Source organism: Theobroma umbraticum, unplaced genomic scaffold (genome assembly GCF_002168275.2).
Source record: "Theobroma umbraticum cultivar Fairchild unplaced genomic scaffold, ASM216827v3 scaffold_56.0, whole genome shotgun sequence".
Taxonomy (NCBI): domain Eukaryota; kingdom Viridiplantae; phylum Streptophyta; class Magnoliopsida; order Malvales; family Malvaceae; genus Theobroma; species Theobroma umbraticum.
Window position 1 is genome coordinate 7,399,749 of NW_018397256.1, and position 13,451 is coordinate 7,413,199.

General features: G+C 36.7%; 2 protein-coding genes across 5 annotated transcripts; one reads left to right on the forward strand and one right to left on the reverse strand.

The window, feature by feature from the left end:
• Window positions 1–1,954: 1,954 nt before the first annotated feature.
• LOC110411657 (Voltage-gated chloride channel family protein) lies at window positions 1,955–6,980 on the forward strand. The gene is made up of 7 exons (XM_021421905.2): window positions 1,955–2,342; window positions 2,427–2,627; window positions 2,822–2,999; window positions 3,368–3,630; window positions 4,448–4,717; window positions 4,834–5,962; window positions 6,309–6,980. The coding sequence occupies exons 1-7, from the start codon at window positions 2,197–2,199 to the stop codon at window positions 6,441–6,443; spliced, it is 2,322 nt and encodes a 773-aa protein (XP_021277580.1). The 5' UTR covers window positions 1,955–2,196; the 3' UTR covers window positions 6,444–6,980.
• Window positions 6,981–7,360: 380 nt separating this feature from the next.
• Window positions 7,361–12,737, reverse strand: CRCK3 (calmodulin-binding receptor-like cytoplasmic kinase 3). Of its 4 annotated transcripts, none has more exons than XM_021421907.2 (8): window positions 12,550–12,737; window positions 11,503–12,292; window positions 11,132–11,371; window positions 10,564–10,832; window positions 9,360–9,525; window positions 9,178–9,267; window positions 8,633–8,931; window positions 7,361–7,858 (listed from the first exon to the last, which is right to left on the reverse strand). In XM_021421907.2, the coding sequence occupies exons 2-8, from the start codon at window positions 11,789–11,791 to the stop codon at window positions 7,649–7,651; spliced, it is 1,563 nt and encodes a 520-aa protein (XP_021277582.1). In that variant the 5' UTR covers window positions 11,792–12,292; window positions 12,550–12,737; the 3' UTR covers window positions 7,361–7,648. The 4 variants fall into 4 exon arrangements, with proteins under 4 accessions (XP_021277582.1, XP_021277583.1, XP_021277584.1 ...); XM_021421908.2 differs by having other exon boundaries at window positions 11,503–12,340; XM_021421909.2 differs by having other exon boundaries at window positions 12,575–12,732.
• Window positions 12,738–13,451: the final 714 nt, after the last annotated feature.

Here is a 13,451-nt window from a genome sequence, read left to right on the forward strand (position 1 = left end):
AAAGGTCAAAAAAAAATATTTTGAGGATTTAATCGAGTACAATAAAAATACATGGGTTTAGATAATAATTTTAATTAAGTTTAGGGTTCTTTTTGTATTTAAACCTTAATTTTTATATCATCCAAGTCGTTGTAAATATAAAATATTTTTCCATCCGTTAAATCAGCGAGTTACTTTTTTACCATTATTGTCCATATCGGATTACGTAATTGTAAGATGCTTTAAACAGCGTTAGTACATATGTTGTCGTGTCAATTTTTTTTTTTTAAATGGAACGTCATCCTCATGTTGTGAAATGGGCAAAGCATAAGTCATTTTTTTTATATATTTCAGCAAAGCACAAATTCGATGTATTTCTGATTATTGTCAAATTTCTGTCTTATTCCTTATAATGAACGGAAATTAAATGTGCTTATTTCAATTTTTGAGTTAAAATGTTTTTTGTTTTTATATAACAAAGTAACCGTAAATTCATATAACCTGAACTATGAGTCTATCAGGCCATCTAAATTATATTAATTTCAAGGTATTTTATTATAAAGTTTGTTGTGGCCTCAATCTCCGTTTTGAGTGAGGAAAGGAACATATAAAAATATCCTGACGTATGATCTCAAAACTTATATATATATATATATATATATATGGGCTTAAATTCGGGAAGTTTTATTATAGGAGGGACTTAATGTCCAAAATATTAAAGGATGCATCACTGTGGAAGCAATGAAATAATTTTAAGAATAAAGCATGAAATTATGCCAAGAATCGACTATTTTTGTCAATTGTATTAATTTTAGATTTGATAAAATAAAATTTAATTTTTTTTTTTAATATATTAATTAATGAGTTAAATATAGATATATTTAATTAATAGGACAAAGACTGCAAACGAACTATAAGATAAGAGAAGGCGAGGAGGGACGAGGCTGTCCACACAATCACAGAGACTTGAGTTTGAGAGAGAGAGACAGGCTACCACAGCCAGTACTAGGATTCAGGCGAAGGGCATAAAAAAAGTAGCTAAACGCGAAGTTTCCAACTTCCGGACGTGGACGGCGCATGAGGAGTGAGGACGTCTGGGTACGGACTTCCTGCGTGATGGGCGTTCCCACTTTTCGTCATCTTCCAATTTGCAAATCGAACAGTGTCGCTGTGGCCCCCTTTTGTCCCACTAATTGAGTTCTCACTACTTAAATTTTTTGTATCGCTTTCGGTTTTAGAAGGATCGCGTTTTTCTCGCACATTATTAAATTTCTCTGGTGGTTTCAGTTTTGCATCTCGAAAAATGACAAATTCGTAAAATTTCCGGTTACCTACGGCCAAAGCTAAGGCTATTATTTTTACTACTAAAGAGTTCAATCGAGGGAAAAAAAAAGGTAGAAAAAGCACAGATGTCTTTATTATGTTGGGAAGATTTAGGACGAAGGGGAAAGCTATCCATTACGTCCTACTGTCTTTAGGAAATTTGTTACACATTCCTAGATCGGATATCACAAACTAGCGGAAATTTTTAGAAGAAAATTCATATTCACTTCATTTTCTCAATTACATAGTAATAAAATAATTGATTAAAATTATAAATTGTGCATTTGAGTGTGAAAGAGGTAGTTGAGATGGTAATTTTTACTCAGATGATGATTTTATTAAAATTGTTTATTATAGTTGGACAATGGAAAAAAAGCTTTCTCTATTCACTCTTGAATAATTGATTTGGTTAATTACTAAAAAACCTTTGGGATTCTACTTCAAAAAATATTATAATATTAGTATATATATGTTGATAGTGATACAGTGATTTACCATTTGGATAATCAGACAAAAAAAAAACAATTTCTCCGACCCAATAATAAGAAGAGAAAATAAGAAGTGCTTGTAAGAAATGTGCTAAATCTTTAAATAAGAGTATAAAAAAGGGCACTTGAAGGGAAAAAAAAGGGAAATAAAACAGCACCACCGACTCCAATTCAAAAGTGAACAAAAGCATTGGGAGTGTTCCACTTTGTCACAAGCTCTTCCTTCTCTCATTTTCTAAGTGATTCTTTATTTTATTTTATTTTATTCATAACCGAAATTCTCCTTTCTTCACTCCCACCTGTAACTCTTCGGTCTCTCTCTCTCTCTCTCTCTCTGTCTCGATTGCTCCTCGCTTCAGCCTAAGCTCCACCAAATCCAAAACCCCGCGCCACGCCACGTGACGCCATGTCAGACAATGCGCCACCGGACCAAAACCAAGACCATGAGTCGCTAACCATTCCTTTGCTCTCTCACGAACGATCATTTAATTCCACCTCTCAGGTCGCCATCGTCGGCGCTAACGTCTGCCCTATCGAAAGCCTCGACTACGAGTAAGCCAGCCTACGGGGTTTTCAATTTTTTAAAAATTTTTTCTGCGGATTTGTTTACGGGTTTGGTTTTTTTTTTTTTAAAAGAATTGCGGAGAATGATTTTTTCAAACAAGACTGGAGGACACGTGGCAAGATCCAGATTTTTCAGTATATTTTCATGAAATGGCTTCTCTGCTTCTTGATTGGCGCTATTGTCAGTCTCGTTGGTTTCTGCAACAATCTTGCCGTTGAGAATATCGCCGGCGTTAAGTTCGTCGTTACTTCTAACATGATGTTGGCCCGCAGGTCTCCTTTTTTTCTTTTTCACTGATTGGTTAAATTTCATTTAGTATTCTTTTTTCTTAACGGAAAGCAATTTGCACCAAATTATTTGAAAAGTTCTCTCCCGAAAATTTTTTTGATTGTTGAGAAATTCTTAAATACTTCTCTTTTGTCTCGCTATATTTTAAAGAAAATCTCGTTGTATATTTTTGGTGCAGATACGGGATGGCATTTCTAGTGTTTTCTCTATCCAATTTGGTTCTAACTCTATTTGCCGCCATCATTACGGCATATATTTCGCCGGCAGCGGCTGGTTCAGGTATACCGGAAGTGAAGGCTTATTTGAACGGTGTAGATGCTCCGGGAATATTTTCGCTGCGAACTTTAATTGTTAAGGTTGTTTTTTTTTTCTTTCTTATAATTTTTTTTTAAAGTTGTTTTTAACTTAAATTGCAATCTATAAATTGTTATTAGCCTTATGGAAAATCCTTTAGCTGGAGAGCTTCTTTTTTACTAATTTTTTTAATCTATTTGAATTTCTTAATTCTAAATCGCTAATAAATTGAGTTAATAAATAATTGGTCATCAAGTTATGAGATTTGTAATTTCATATTATTTATTAAAAATTGAATTTTTTCACCTACCGTGTGAAGTATGATCTATACCTTAGATTTCTTATGAATTGAGAGAACCCATTTTTGGTTCTTTCTTTTCCTTTTCTTTCCTTTCGGTGTAGAAATCTCATAATTTTGTTACGTGTGCAGATTGTGGGAAGCATTTCTGCTGTGTCTTCATCTCTGCTTGTTGGAAAGGCAGGGCCTATGGTGCATACTGGTGCATGTGTTGCATCATTGCTGGGACAGGGTGGGTCGAGAAGATATGGTTTAACATGGAAGTGGCTTCGTTTCTTTAAGAATGACCGAGACCGACGAGATCTTGTAACGTGTGGGTCAGCAGCTGGAATTGCAGCTGCTTTCCGTGCCCCAGTTGGAGGTGTGCTGTTTGCTCTTGAAGAAATGGCGTCCTGGTATGTAGATCAGATGCATTTGCTTCTTATGTGGGTCATGATCTTTTTAGCACATATAAAATTGTGTTGAATGAGAGGGTTCTGTAAGGACGTAGAATATTCCACCCAATATTTATGGATTTGCAGTGCCATGTTGATATATTATTTACCTTCCTTTCGGCATATCATTCGTTGTTGGTATTCTTTTTAAGTTTTAACCCTTCTCTCATTTTCTTTTTCTCCCCCCTTTGTTTAACCAAAAATGAAATTATATCAGGCAATAGAATAGCTTAGCCTTTCATGTTAGCTACACATTTTTTGCTTATTGTTCCTTGACACTCTTAAGACTTTGTAATACTATAAATAATGCTTTTTCAATACTTTATTAAGATTGTTTCCATGCTTGATAAGTAATAATTTATTACATTTTACATCCATGTTATCTATTTCTATAGTCTTCCGATCTTCAAATTGTCACATATGCATTTGCTGATTCATGAAACATATCTTCTCTTGTTTATATTGCTGATTTGTTAAATTGTCTTTATGGATGTTCTTTACTTCAACGATGAAAGGCAGAACAGCTTTGGGGCCAGCATAGCCAATAATATGATCAGGAAATGGCTCTTCTAAATATATGTAGCCAGTTCATTTATAATCATAACTGGATTAAAAGGCAAATTAGGCTTCCTTTATGCCCTTGATAGAACACATGTTACTTTCAGAATCACCTTCCTTTCTTTCATTCATCATCTACAGGTTTTCATGATGTCTGTTTGACAAGATGAAACAGCCAAAAGTTGTTACCTAATGATAATATCATGGTTTGGGTCTGCAGGTGGAGAAGTGCCCTTCTTTGGAGAGCTTTCTTTACAACTGCTGTAGTTGCAATTATACTTCGAGCTCTAATTGATGTTTGTTTAAGTGGCAAGTGTGGGCTGTTTGGTAAAGGGGGTTTGATAATGTTCGATGCCTATTCGGCAAATGTTTCGTATCACCTAGCTGATGTGCCTCCTGTACTTGTTCTTGGAGTTATAGGGGGCATATTGGGAAGTTTATATAATTCCCTTTTGGATAAGGTCCTGCGAGTTTACAACCTCATTAATGAGTAAGTTCTGTTTTCATCTTTGTGTTGTTTGCACCAATTACTTTTTGAATATCTGGCATGATATAATTTTCAGGGGTCATTCTCCTTGCTTATTCCACCCTTTTTTCTCCTCTCAGGAGATGCGCTGTTTATAAAATTTTTCTTGCTTGCTCAATCTCCATTTTTACATCCTGTCTACTTTTCGGATTACCATGGCTTGCATCTTGCCAACCATGCCCATTGGATGCATCCGAAGCCTGTCCCACGATAGGCCGATCTGGTAACTACAAGAAATTTCAATGTCCTCCTGGTCACTATAATGATCTTGCAAGCCTCATTTTCAACACAAATGATGATGCTATCAGAAATCTTTTCAGCAAGAATACTGACTCTGAGTTTCAGAACTCAACAATGATCATATTTTTTGTCACCTGCTTCTTTCTAAGTATTGTTAGCTATGGGATTGTTGCCCCAGCAGGTCTTTTTGTACCTGTCATAGTTACTGGTGCATCTTATGGGCGCTTCGTTGGTATGCTACTTGGTCCACACACGAATCTTAATCATGGTCTTTATGCTGTGCTTGGTGCTGCTTCATTTCTTGGTGGCTCTATGAGGATGACAGTCTCCTTGTGTGTTATTATCCTGGAATTGACCAATAACCTATTATTATTGCCATTGATAATGATGGTTCTCCTCATTTCCAAGACTGTAGCTGATGCTTTTAACGGCAACATTTATGACCTCATTATGAAAGCAAAGGGTTTTCCTTACCTTGAAACCCATGCTGAACCTTACATGAGACAGCTGACAGTTGGTGATGTTGTCTCTGGCCCTCTTCAGCTCTTTCATGGAATTGAGAAGGTTGGTAATATAGTACATATCCTCAAAACCACAAGGCATCATGGGTTCCCTGTTATTGATGAGCCTCCGCATTCTGAGTCCCCAATTTTGTATGGTTTAATCCTCCGTGCTCATCTTATTGCCCTGCTAAAGAAGAGAGTTTTCTTGTGCACCCCTGTGCGGATAGGTGTTGATGCTTTTAGGCATTTCTCAGCAGAGGATTTTGCAAAGAAGGGCTTAGGTAATGTTGACAAGATAGAAGACATAGAATTAGCTGACGAAGAGATGGAGATGTTCTTGGATTTGCACCCTTTTACCAATGCTTCACCATATACAGTTGTGGAGACAATGTCGCTGGCTAAGGCTCTCATACTTTTCCGTCAAGTTGGTTTGAGGCACCTACTTGTCATCCCTAAGATCTCTAATGTAAGAAGCTTTGTCATAGTCATTTGCTTAAAGCTTGATTTCTCATTCTTTGTCTGCTTTTCATTTTTCTACCTTCTGATTGAAAGTTTTTACTGCATTTTGTTTTTGTCATTCCAAAACCAAAAGCCTACTCTGCTTTGGCAGTGCTAGTTAACTCCACCATAGCGTTCAGTCTTTTTTTTTTCCCCTTTTGTTTTTTTTTTCATTTTAAATTTTTTGACTCCTTGCATCCATTGATTTTCTCACTCTCTTACTCACACACAAAACAGTGATGCTTTTATTATAGATATTAGTTTTATGCTTGTCTACTAACTATATTATTCCAATGCTGATGTTGGGATTGCAGAGAGCACCTGTGGTGGGCATATTAACGAGGCATGACTTCATGCCGGAACACATATTAGGTTTGCACCCCTTATTGATAAGGAGTAGGTGGAAAAGATTAAGACTTCGATTGCCCCGTTTATTGAAACTGTTTTAGGGGATCTCATTCACTCATCCTAGATTGGGTGGGGGGTTTGCTTACCCTTGAAAATAAATTTTGTAAATAGTCTTGTACTCTTAATTGAACCGGACAAGTTTGTAGGATCATTTTAGCCCTTTGCTACTCAGCCGAAGGCAACCAGACGGGGGAATTACACTGTACTCTTTCCAGCTGTATTTTTCATTTACTGTATGAGTTGCAAGGAGGCAAGTCCGAATGATTCAACCTTTACAAATTTTGGTCAGGTGAAATCTGTGTATGCCAGTTCGTGCCCTTCCAAGATTACATTGTTCTCATCAAAAGCAGATAGCATGGTTCTGGGCTTTTGGCCACAAACTGAGGCACATGTTTTGATACCATCTATGGAGAAAATATGTTGTTAAAGCTAGGGCAACGCCTATCATAATTCATTTGCCCAAACAACTTGTATAACTTGGGGATAACAATTAGCAACACGTTTCAACTTGTCACGCAACGGAATCTTATATCCCAAAGTAGTAGTGTAATGGTAAAGAATGATGAATTTATTTGTTATTAGTTATTATTATATCATAGTAAGTGAGAAGCAAATGTAACCATCGGTAACAATTCAAGCTTGGTCTAGTGTTACTCCCCGATCGGAGGGTTGAGGATTATGGTTCAGCTGCCCTCTGAATTTATCCAAATACACCAGAAAGTTTCACCTGTTTATTCCATAATATGAGAATTTGGGCTACATTTTAGTAGCTTTGGCGACCCTAATTCTCTAATGACAGAAAAGAAATCACATGTAAAAGTATTACAAAGGCTTCTACAATCGCCTCAACATAACAATCTGTGTTTGGGGAGCTGTAATAGATTGCCATACCATAGGTGATCAAGCCAATTAAAATGGAAAGGTAAGCCTCCAAACCTAGGCCAGTAAAATCGATCACTGAAACAAAATGAAATCAAATATACCTGAAGTATATATGCTCTTCATATTTACTCTTGACCCTATGCCACAATGACACAGTCAGAAACTTGAAGCAATAGAACAAGGCAAAAGCCCACAATATCTTTTTGTTTACACCGATTTCAGTTTTTACAGTAAGCTTGAAAAGAGGGTGGAAAACAAAAGAACAGAAAGTAAACAGCAAGAAGCAGCAAGGAAAAACACAAAAGAAAAAGAAAGGAAGGAAAAAATTTAAAGGGAAGGGGAGACTACTCTTCAATCTCTTGTGCTACCTTTGCCTTGAACCCTTAAGGTAGTCAGCCCTTATCGCCCATAACTGTTCTGCCACAGATTTCATGTCTGGTCGGTCATTTCTTATGGGTGCTGCACATTGAAATGCCAAAGCAAACATCTTCTCTAGTATCTCTGCATCTACAACTTCTCCCATTGCAGGATCCACCAATTCCACTACATGTCCGTCATTATACTTATGGAATGCCTGTATGACATTAACAACATAAATTCTGAGTACACTTAGTTGGAAGCAAACAAGAAGTTGTTATTTTTGAAGACTCAACAACTTGGGTCTTGGGTAACTTAAAGGCAACTTAACTACCTTGCTTCTTTACCCCTGTTATTTTTCCCTAATGTACCCCATGTTAGACATACACCTTTAAAATGGAAAAGTCTATTTGAACATGATCCGCTAAAAATATAAAGAAAACCCGTGAATTGAGTTTACTTATGCTGTACACAAACAGCACATCCAACACAATTCCCAGGTCCAGTAGCATAGTTCATTAGTAAGTTCTATCAAAGTTTTGAGAATTCCCTTCAATGCTAGTCGATTGTAACTGTGCAGCTGCCATCATCAGAAGTTGCACTACCTTATTGATAAATGGAAGTGACTTGAGACTATTAACAATAAAGATTGAGGTTGTGAGTTTATCAATCCAAGCCTAACAGGTTGAAGCCTGGAGTTAGTTCTCATAACTCAACTAGACTTTTTCCCTGTGTCTAAGGAAACTACAGAATAGTTCTTATATCCATGATCCAGATCCCCATGTGGCAGAACCAAGGAGAGTTAAGGCCATCCTCATAAAAGTTTCTGCTTGCCGGACTCTGCAATAGAACTATATGGCCCAAAAAAAAAGGATTCTAAAATTAGATGCGGTTGCCTCTCTTTCTGACAACTATTCTATGTGCCCTGTACTGAAATAAACACAATACCCATGAAGTAAAAATTTAACCAAGGAATGAACGGCAAACTTACCCATCTAAGTGTCACACGCTCTTCAACAGGTCTCCTTAACTCCACAGGACGGCGGCCGGTCAGAATTTCTATAAGTAAAATCCCAAATGAGTACACATCACTCTTGGGAGTGAGTTGATAGGTTTTCATGTACTCAGGGTCAAGGTAACCGACTGTTCCTTTCACTTTGGTTGAAATATGTGTTTGGTCCGAGTCCATTGGGCCAAGTCTTGCAAATCCAAAATCAGCCACTTTAGCTCTCATGCTTTCTGTCAGAAGAATGTTGGATGACTTCACGTCTCGGTGAATAATTGGCTTCTCTGTTTCAAGATGAAAAGAAACTTAGGGCATTATTTCACTTACTTTTTTATATGAAAAAGCACAGGCTGAAATTTCTTAGAAATGAGGAGAGTAAAGCCATATATAGCTGAAATTAGTCAAGGGGATTGAATGGGCTGGGTGTGATTTGGCATTAACTGAAATGTGAAACAAAGACAATGAATGAGTGTGTTTTACGGTGCCATGGTTTGGGCCAAAACCAAGATATTTCAGCAGGTTTTTCTCACCTGCATAGAGATGGAGATAAGTAAGGCCATGAGCAACATCAATGGCAATTTCAAGCCGCTGATTGAAATCCAGGATTTTGCCGCGCTGACCTGCCAGGAATAGGAGCAAACTATCATTTTGAAGCCTTGAACAATATTGTTGACCAAAAACTTTGGCAGTTATTACAGTCAAGAGAACATACCATCCAAATGATCTCTCAGAGTACCATTCGGTACATATTCTGTAATAATAAGCCGTTCATTTCCTTTATCGACATAACCAAGTAGCTTCACAAGGCTCCTATGGTCAATCTTGGCTAGAAGTTCTACTTCACTGCTGAACTCAGTTCGCAGATTCTCAAAATGTTCCTAGACAATATTCTTATGTCAACCAAAATAACATGCCCGAATAATAATATGGTTTGAATAAAACAAGCACTATAAAGAAAGAACAACTTAAATTCTTAAGCCAGTTCCATGTCTGTCACCAATAAAGCCAACATAAAGCCCTTTGCTTAGAGACTTACCAAGTCGATATCTGAGAATCCAAATGGAAAAAAAGAAGAAGAAATTTTCAACCATGTTATGAACTATACCTTTAGTATTTGCCACATTTGATCCTATTTGCACATTGTCCTATGTGTGCCATTAGCCCCAACTGTTAACAATATAAGGCACCCATTCTCACCCCCCCCCCCCCCCCCCCCCAACCCAACCCCAAATAGTACAATTAAACAACTCCACAAGTTTACTGCCTAAAAAGTGAATAATATGGCAGTTCCTTGTATAACCTAAGAGGCATTTCTTTACCATGAGACATATAAGATGTGTTTAACATACAGAACTGAGATGCCCTCAGAATGCAGAGGCTTACTATATTTACTCCTCAAAGGAAAGATTCATAGTTTTAGACAGGGAAAAATACAGCCAGCCATACAAATTGTTCAAACTTGTACAGAGTATATATTTTTACACAATTTGGGAAGCAAGAATAGTATATTACTGTTATCTTCCCTACAAATTATAAGATGATGAAAGCCCTGTGCTTTCCATAATTCTTTTTTAATCTAATATTTGAAAAAAAAAAAAAAAGAGCATGTCAAATGAGAGCCAGTCACTGGACTCTGATACTTCTAATATATTTTCTTCCCTTGTGCTTTTATACGTGGCACTCCGAAACACAGGCAATAGGAGAATCCTCTGCACCTCTAATATGCAGATAGTTAACTTAATTAATGATCTGAAAGTTCTATCTTGTAAGTTTAATGATCAGAGCAATGATTTACACTTGTTCAGTCCATATATAACATAAATTTCACTAATCAAGCAGAAAACCAGTTTCAAGAATTACTGTACCAACAGGGGCAATGTTGCAGAAATAGTATCTCCATGATCATATTTACTTACTTTCTTTGCTCGTTTAATGGCAACCACCTGGCCAGAATCTAGCTGGGCCTTGTAGACAGTTCCAAACCCTCCTTCACCTATCTGTAGTGCTGATGAGAAATTACAGGTAGCTCTGGCCACCTGTGTCATATTAAGATGCACTGACCCTATTCTACTAAGTTTTGGAGACATCGAGAACCTGGAAGGACTAGGTGGTACCCTGAGTGGGCTGGCTGGAACCTTTGCAGGAGGAGAATGAACACTCATTTCCAAAGCGGAAGCTGAATCCACTGAAAGAACAAAACCATCCATTTGTAACTAGAATCCAAAAAACAATCAGCAAATTATGCTGCATTAATGAAAAAGCTAAACTGACAAATAAGTGATAACAAAGAGAACATACACAATAACTATGCTGTTTATAGATTATGAAGAGTACACTTGAGAACTGAACTATTATTCCTGACTACTCATTTGAAACTCGCATCTAATTGTTGAATCTTATCTACAGCAAAACTTGTTCAGAAATTCTCGAATTTTGATAAATTACAAAATTGACCAGATACAGCTTAGGTAAGTTAAGACTTACTTGAATTTGGATCCTTTTCAAGAACAGTGTGGGCAGTTGCTCTCTTTTTCCTATAAAAACAGGGGCAGATAAAAACGCAACATGTCAACAAAATTCCAGCTGCTACCATCCCTACTTTGGTTGGGACTGAATACTTTCTTTTATTCTTATCCTTTGGCTTCAGAGCAGGTTCATCATGTTCATCATGTTCTTTCAGATGCTCCTGCAATAACTCTCTTCCTCCTCCTAAGGACAAATCAGCTGCCAAAACCATTACACATTGATAAAGGTTCTACGAAATTTACTTCTATTGTGCAGTGAAATTCATAACTAAAATAATAAAATAATCATCTAAATTAGAAACCTGACACCACATGTGTTACAGTGCATACCTAATGAAAGGTCCAAACCACAGTCATCAGTTCCAGTATAGCCTTCAAACACGCAATCATCAGCATAGTGCAACTGTAGGGCCTTACAGAACAAAACTTTATCTACTAAATTTCCGTTCAAATAAAACAATTCATGACCATACAAATTTGAATAAGCAATGTCATCTGCACCACAAATCTTCGACTTTACTTCAAGGCCAGAGGCAAAGAATCTTGATAATTGCATAAACAGCAGTAGACTAAAGATAGAAGCAGCCATTCTCGGTGAATTAAGGCACTCAACTCCCATAAAAACTAAATTATAAATGAAGCATCCCTTATTCTGCGAATCACTTCCAAGTGCCAAAAGAGAGAAACATGCAAAATCAACTCCAGAATCCTTAATTACTTCAATCAATGTTGTCCATACTCAATACAGCAAACCAATGATGCATGGTTACCAAGATAAACCCCAATAAACTTGATTCACAGGTGTGAATTGGTCTCAACAGAACAATCTAGTACTCAACAATCATAGAAAAAAAAACCGCAAATTGAATTCTCTTTATCCAAACAAAAAAATTAACAAAGCAGGTGCATATCCAGGCAATAAAGGAGATGACTCCAAGAGACTTTTTAATTGCTAAGTTCTATTTCTTCAACGCCACTGCAAAATTTGACCAAAGTCTTCACGGCTGAGTTGCCTGAATCAACATGATTCCCGAATCCCTGATAGATAACACAGCTGAGCCCTTTATTTAAAGCCTACCAAAAAGTGTTTCAAACAGTTAACTCCAACATCTAGCAACCCCTGCAAAGTCCAATCAAAGCTTTAAACCGCATCACCAAGCACATTTAGCTGACAAAGTAATCAAAAAACACAGTTGGCAAAGTACTAAGAGACATGTTCAAACCCGTCAGAACCCCAAAAAACCACTACAGATGAACTAAATTCCAACGACCCAATTCACCAAATCATGAAATGAAACAAACCCAGATAGCAAAAACATCTAAAAAAAACCCTCAAAAGAATCAAACAGCATCAAAGAACTTGACAGAAATCCCAACCTTAAAAGTGACAGAGGGCGGCTACCTACAGGTGAAGGGCAAAAAGCTAAGGTCGTTGTTGCTGTAGTTGTGGTTCTTGTTTTAGCGTGTGAAATATCAAGGAAAGACCTGACCGGTGTTTTGTTTGAAAGAAGACAGCAGAAAGAAGGAAGAATATGGTGCGGGGTTTTGACGCAACGCACCGCTGTCTCCATGTACTTTACTTAGAAATATTTTTGTACAAACAATAAAGCTTAAAACCCACCAAAAAAAAAAACCTTACTAGTTGGACAGCGTTGACCTCTAAGAACTTTCTCCATTGATGGCTTGTCCTCAGGGTCATTTACGTCATTTGATGGTCCTTTTAATAATGATCAACGGTTTGATTTGAGATTTTATGCAAGTTGGCAATTTTTTCTTACTCATAAGTTACGCTTTCCTCTTCTATTTTAAGATATTGGAATTCTTTCATATCTTAGTTTTTATTACAAAGATTTAGAATTCCTTGTGATTGGAAGTGTAATGTCAAACAATATATTAAAATTTGTGCTTTAAATTTTTAATTATGATGATGAATTCACGATGAATGTCCATTCAATCCCGTACTAAACTAAAACTCAATGGAATGATTCTTTGGGTTTGCGCCACGTGTAAGGATGAAGATAAGTGAGCAATGAACAAAATTTTGAGGTGCGAAACTATGATCAATGCTAGTGTAAAACCGATTGCACGTGAAGTTGAATAATCTGACCCCCTTGTAATAAACTAAACAGCAATAAATAAAATACTTAAATTTATTATGACTTTTAAAGAAGAACACACTAGGAATTAGATAATTGAATGAAGATACTACTTATTAAATGTTTTCTTGTACAAGAATCAGTTCAATTATTATTATTATTATTTTATGATGAAGAACAAAA

Excerpts from the sequence above, each read along its gene's own strand:
- LOC110411657 (XM_021421905.2), top strand. The coding sequence starts at position 2,197 with ATGTCAGACAATGCGCCACCGGACCAAAACCAAGACCATGAGTCGCTA. Across the intron at positions 2,628-2,821 it reads AACATGATGTTGGCCCGCAG|ATACGGGATGGCATTTCTAG; the intron begins GTCTCCTTTTTT and ends TTTTTGGTGCAG. Across the intron at positions 3,000-3,367 it reads TGCGAACTTTAATTGTTAAG|ATTGTGGGAAGCATTTCTGC; the intron begins GTTGTTTTTTTT and ends TTACGTGTGCAG.
- CRCK3 (XM_021421907.2), bottom strand. The coding sequence starts at position 11,791 with ATGGGAGTTGAGTGCCTTAATTCACCGAGAATGGCTGCTTCTATCTTT. Across the intron at positions 8,932-9,177 it reads TTATCTCCATCTCTATGCAG|AGAAGCCAATTATTCACCGA; the intron begins GTGAGAAAAACC and ends ATCTTGAAACAG. Across the intron at positions 7,859-8,632 it reads AGCGTGTGACACTTAGATGG|GCATTCCATAAGTATAATGA; the intron begins GTAAGTTTGCCG and ends AATGTCATACAG.